Consider the following 6,000-nt stretch of genomic DNA (forward strand, 5'->3'; position numbering starts at 1 on the left):
GAACAATTTTGTTTAAAAGCTCTCGCAGGAGTATTGCAATAGAATTGCTGCCGTGGAAAATTTTAAGGCAAAACACGACAGGCACATAGCATGAACCTTCCCAAGAGATAGGACAACAATCGGGGCAATCTCAGCGCCTTAGGATAATAACCACGTCGTAGATTTAAGGCCCCTTGCACACACACCGATTTTGGACGGCCGGTAAAATATCGGCCGTCCACATTCCAATAGTGAACAATGGGAGAGCATTGGAGCTTGCACACGTACCGAACACGCGCCGGCACAGGCTAAATGCCGGTTAGCTGCCGGCCATTGTCACTGTGGATCGCCGTCGCCGGCTCAAAAACATAGCAACTTATCGTTTGACCGGTAAAAATCCTGCGTGTGTGCAAGCATCGCTTCGCCGGTAAAATATCGGCCGATATTTTACCGGCCGTCCAAATTCGGTGTGTGTGCAAGGGGCCGTTTTTTCCTTTCCGGGACTCCATAGGAAAATAGGAAATTATCAAGTTACAGGGGATAAATGGAAACGCGTTTCATCCCTACCCCATCTCACCAACTGACCTTTTTCGGTCTACCAGGTTCAATTCTCCGAGTTTCTGGAGGTCAAATGCTAGGTGAGTCACCTTCTGAGCTCGAAGATATCTCGATATCTTTCAGCAATTGTATGACACGCACGAGGTTCTAAAAAGAATTAGACCTAACGCGACGTATATCTGACAGCATTTAAGTTTTTTGAGCTCTAATTGATTGACACAAAGATTTATAGCTAAAACAAGGCTACTAATATTCAACATAGTCCAAACAGCACAATTTCGGAAGAAACAAGCGTAGCATAAGCGCATTCAAACAAGACGAGACGGACTGGAAACTTCAGGCAACGCAAACTGCGTATATCACATTGCTGTGCCTTCGCCTCTTCACTTTAAAGGCAACGACGCACAGTGGTCCGGATCGCGAAAAAGTTGGACAAAAATCAGATTTTGGTTGGATGTCTTTAAAAATTGCTCTCTATATGTTTTTTGGCGAGCTATTTTCATTTCTGCAGTTATTTTTACGAAAAAACTATTATTTCATGCGATATCGTGGAACTTTAACTTATTAACGGGCTAATTGTAACGCTGGCTGCATAGATAAACGGTAATCATTATAAAATATGAAAATAAATGATAATTAGTTGTATAGAATGAGTTAATGATCTTTCAAAGTACTCAATAAACAAAAAAAAACGGCTACAAGTAGGGTTGTTGGGTGCATTGACTTACGTTAAAAAGGTGCGATTTCCAGATTTCGTGAGATTCTTCTGTATGGACTAAAAGTAATTATTAAATAAGTATCAAAATAGCATTTAAGTAACTCTTTTATTCTCATAAAAGCATGGATAATTCCTCAGAAATTTACAATTATGTATTATTCAGCATCAGATTCTTCTGAATCCCACCCCTCCTCCTCTTCGCATTCGCTCGAAGAATTTTGAGATTCTTGCAGGACCAAGAGATCACGAACCTCCTGCGGAAGGTCTTTAAGGCTCCGGCCCCGGAAGATCTTTAAGATTTTGATTGCGAACTAGCTCGCCATCTTCTCTCGTAGGAATAAAAAAATTTCATGTTTAAAAAATTATTAAGCTCGAGTTTTGCCTCCTCATCTCCGTGTAATCTGAAACAACTCTCCAGATATGCATTCAAATTCCTTTTTCGAGCATCCATGGTTTTTCTTTTTTCTCCAGCATTTTTTCGTGCAGTTTTCGCCGCGTAAATGCCCATGACATTGTTGACAGTCAACAATATAAAACACAGGTTTACAAAAAGCTACACAACAGTCTTCTTTCTAAAAAGGTTAAACATCAAATAGAAGGGAAAATATGGAAAATTAGAGCGCTGCCTCGTCTCAGACCAATTAAAAAAAACGAAAACAAGAAACGAAAATAAATTAAACATAGTATACCTGCTCAATAATCCTTATTTATGTGGTTGTCAGGAACTAATAAATAACTTAATCACAATTTTTTTAGTTATCACAACACTATAACTTCTTTGCGAGATCACTGTAAATCACAAAAACTGTAGCCAAAATAGGACTTCGCAATTAGTGATGGGTGTGTTCACATCGACAGAAAAGTTGAAACTGAAGGGTACCAAAATGTTTCGACCGAAATTTGGATGAGGTTAAAAAGAGGAGTAATCTTTACCCATGGAAATGTGGGTATTCCCCAGGATAACTGGTTGGGGTAAGGTTGGACCCCTTAAAGAAAATGTGAAATGTTTGGATTTTGTGCGAAAATGCATACTAGCGGCGGACCTGCAATAAAACCTGTCCAAAAGGAAGCGGGTGGAGGGTAAAGACCTCATCTATTAACACGTGCAGCTTCACTTACAGGTCAGACCGCCCCTAGAAAAGCAATAAACTCAAGTTGGGTGGTGCGCCAAGTGGCAAAATAGCAAGATGACAAAAGATGGCAAAATGTCCCGACTAAAGACCCCTTCCCACTTCCCTGAGGTCCGACACGTGTTCGGGTAACGGGTCTCTTGCCCCTTCGGATTGAAAGAAAGGGAGACGGTTGTGGGTTTTCCCGGTAGCAGTGCATGTAGCCTGTCGTATTTACTTAAATCTATTACCAAATCGCGCTTGAAGTCGTTCTGAGAAGCGATCGGAAAAAATATTTTATCTCCTCTCCCAGCGTCCCAACTGCGCTTAACCTAATTCAAATTGTTCCGAAATTATTCTATTGGTCCACATACAGATAAAATTTGGATGATTACAAAGTATAAAATATGTTTTAAAATGCTAAAATTCTTATTTTTGTGATTCTGGCCCATGAAACATTGGGAGACACAATTTACCATGTGCCTACACTGCGCTGATGCTAGCGTGTCGACGTTCACATCTACTACGGCTAGGCATATAAATCGTTGTCATTCGCAAACTCGCACAGATTTGCAGCTGATTTCTTTACTTATATCTTTATGATAGTGTATTTTACTGTCACAAATAGCCGAATCCGCGCAAATCGACGTCACTTTTTTTATAACTCAACATTTATGCGATTTTTTCCGAAAAAAATTACTCCCCTTCAAATAATTCTACAGCAATCATCAACATCTTTAAAAGGTTGAAATATATATTTTATGACAGTAAAATGTCTATATTACTATAGTGCAAAGTTAGTTTACGAATATAATTGGCGGCGTAAAGCCAAAAATAAATCTAAAATGCGTAATTTTCGAAAAAACGGAAAAATCAAGTTTCCTTAGAAATAGTGCTACTTTGACGCAATATATCTAAGCTAGCAATTTTTTTTATAAAAAAGTAAGCATGAAAGGTGATACCCCAGACATATTACTACATAACTTGTATAGTCTAAGCGAGTTTGAAGAAAGTCGAAAAAATGATTTTTGTCCACCTTTTTCCGAATCCGGACCACTGTGCGACGTCACATGCAAGATCGGACGTGTTCTTCCCTGCTCCTTCGCTCATAGCCTCTTAGCTTGAAATATGGAGCGCGCTCCTTCCCCTCGACCTCTCCTTCAGCGCTAGTCCAACAATGAACACACTCGTTCGAATTTTTTAAACCGCAGGTTTTGACACCAATATAATTTTCAGTTGCAAAAATCCTCATATTAGCGTCTGAAGATAATTTTTGAAAAATCAGGTGCTCAGCGTAATGGAAATTGCTCGGCAAGACAGATGTTGACGAATCAGGTATGTCCTTCAAAACTACGCGTTTCTATACGTTTGATAAGCGATTACTATATGCAGTATAAATGCCACGGGATACCCACTCGTGGCAGTAAATTTAGCGCGCGCTCCGGAGCGAATCACCCCGCGCGATCTTTTCAATGTTCACCTCTGGGGTACCGACGTGACGGCGCCATGCTTACAAGAAATTCAAACAGGAGCATTTTAAAAATACGTCACTGAGGGAGAAACTCCCCTACCTGCCGCTTGATTTTGACCCAGGGTTTCAGATGACTGACTCACGCTGTAAACCAAGGCCCCACAGTTCCCCTTGGACTTGCGACCGGGTAGGGGAGGGGGGAAGATAAGAAGTTTGTGTAAGAGGCGCACCCCCATTTTCGGCTGCAATGTTTGGGAAAAACGGTGCGCCTCTTACACGCACTTATACGGTAAATTAATTGCAATTATTAAATAAAATTATTAATCAAATTAAGTCAAATGGATTAAACTTAAAAGTTTCTCTCAGCTCTGGGGGGGGGTGGTTTATCCCCAACCCCCCTCCCCCTGCTGCGCGACTGCCTCTTCTAATCACTTTTTCACCCGGAAACTTTCTCATAACACACTACAGTAACCAAAGCTTCTTTATTGGGCTCAAATATGTGTTTCAATTGCTCCCCAAGCTAGGTTTAAAGTTATCGTAACTCCCATATGTACGACCTCATCTGGCGAGTTCATTTTGTCCCTATTCTCTGTCCTCATCTCAGCACGGTCCACTTCACTCAGCTTCGGTCATCTACAATAGCTTACCACCGAACATAAAATCCATTACATCCATATCCAATTTTAAAAAATGTCTAAAGGAGCTCCTAATTAAGAAAGCATACTACACCTTAGCAGAATATTTTGATAATGACTGTGATTGTTGTAAAATGTGACCCTCTATTTTATGCCTTGTATATATTTATGTATGTATGTATACCTGACGATTTCTATGTTGCATAATGTAACCAACAGAAATAAAATTATATTATATTATTATTTAAACTCCATCCACAATATATATAGGGGGATGGTAATAGCATATCTCGTCCTATGCAAGAAGTTTTTTGCCGTGCATTTGCTGAGATTTAGATCCGGTCCGTTTTCTTCACTGCACACATGAATGTAGTTATAGTCCAATGAGAGCTGAGAGGAAATACAGAGAGGAACAAAGGAATTACAATGCTTGCATATTTTTCACTTGTTCGAGCAGGTTACGTAACATATTGTTCCGTGAAAGTTGGAGTGCCGAAATATTACCGCCATATGGCTTTAGTCTGGTTGTTTTTCTTTGTTTTCGTCTGCGTCGAAATATTCTAAGCCCAATGTAAAACGAATTGAGTTGATGAATAGAGCCGAGATGTGTGAAATAATTTTTGTACCATTAGGATTTTTGGCTCCTCAAGGAAATTTTGTGTGCATGAAATTAACTAAGGATTTTTTCCTTAGTGGATATTTTAAGCTTATCCTGTTTCTGAAAATCAATATCTCTCTTTCCTTCCAGAACCATGATTGACGCTGATCACTCTCATTACGAAGCAATTGAAAGCTACCTGAAAGATTGCCAGTGCAAACAAATATACAACTGCCTGTAAAGTATTCATTGTAATGAATGTATTAATAGAATAATTAAACATAATTCTTTCTATTTCTTTCCCTGGGGTAAAAATGTTGCGCTAACTTTTTCTGTGGATCTTTGTTCCCTTTAGTCGTTCATAATAAAATATTCTATATGCAGTTAGTATCTATTAAATTTTCATGCACTTGTTGGTAAGTACCGCTCTTTTTTCACGTGTTGGTGACGTCAATACTATCCAGGTCATGGATGTTTGTGATGCATTAATTGTTTTTCGTTTTTAACTTTGATCTAAAGAGTATAATGTGATGTTTTCAAGGATCATAAGAAATAAGTAAATAAACTTGTTCAAGGAAAATTTCTCTCCGTGTGAAGAAATTGTGCAAATTATTCCAGGGCCGGCCTTAGGGCGGGGCGACCGGGGCGACCGCCCCGGGCCCCGCGCTTTGGGGGGCCCCGCGTTCGTGGAAAAAATATTAAAATATACGATAGTTTTGAAAACGCAATTTCAACTATTACTGTATTGTTAAGTCCGTGCTAAACAAAAAATAATATTATGAAAAAGGAATAATAGAGGGGTATAGAGTTTAATATTTTAAGTGAATGGCCCCGCACTGAAGGTTCGCCCCTAGCCCCGCACCTGCTAAGGCCGTCCCTGATTTATTCAATAGTTACATTAAAAATTTAGCTTAATGATTCAGCGTTGTGGC

The 6,000-nt window shown here is 39.5% G+C and overlaps 1 protein-coding gene across 2 annotated transcripts in view; it reads left to right on the forward strand.

Moving 5' to 3' along the window:
• The window catches only part of LOC124169119 (probable 3',5'-cyclic phosphodiesterase pde-5), a 67,084-nt gene extending 61,736 nt beyond the window's left edge, over nt 1-5,348 (forward strand). For both annotated transcript variants that reach the window (XM_046547613.1, XM_046547614.1), the window contains one exon: nt 5,219-5,348. In XM_046547613.1, the coding sequence (XP_046403569.1) occupies nt 5,219-5,309 (91 nt within the window). In that variant the 3' untranslated portion in view covers nt 5,310-5,348. The remainder of the gene's footprint in view (nt 1-5,218) is intronic.
• The last annotated feature ends 652 nt before the right edge of the window (nt 5,349-6,000 follow it).

Source organism: Ischnura elegans, chromosome 12 (assembly GCF_921293095.1).
Source record: "Ischnura elegans chromosome 12, ioIscEleg1.1, whole genome shotgun sequence".
In the NCBI taxonomy this organism is placed as follows: domain Eukaryota; kingdom Metazoa; phylum Arthropoda; class Insecta; order Odonata; family Coenagrionidae; genus Ischnura; species Ischnura elegans.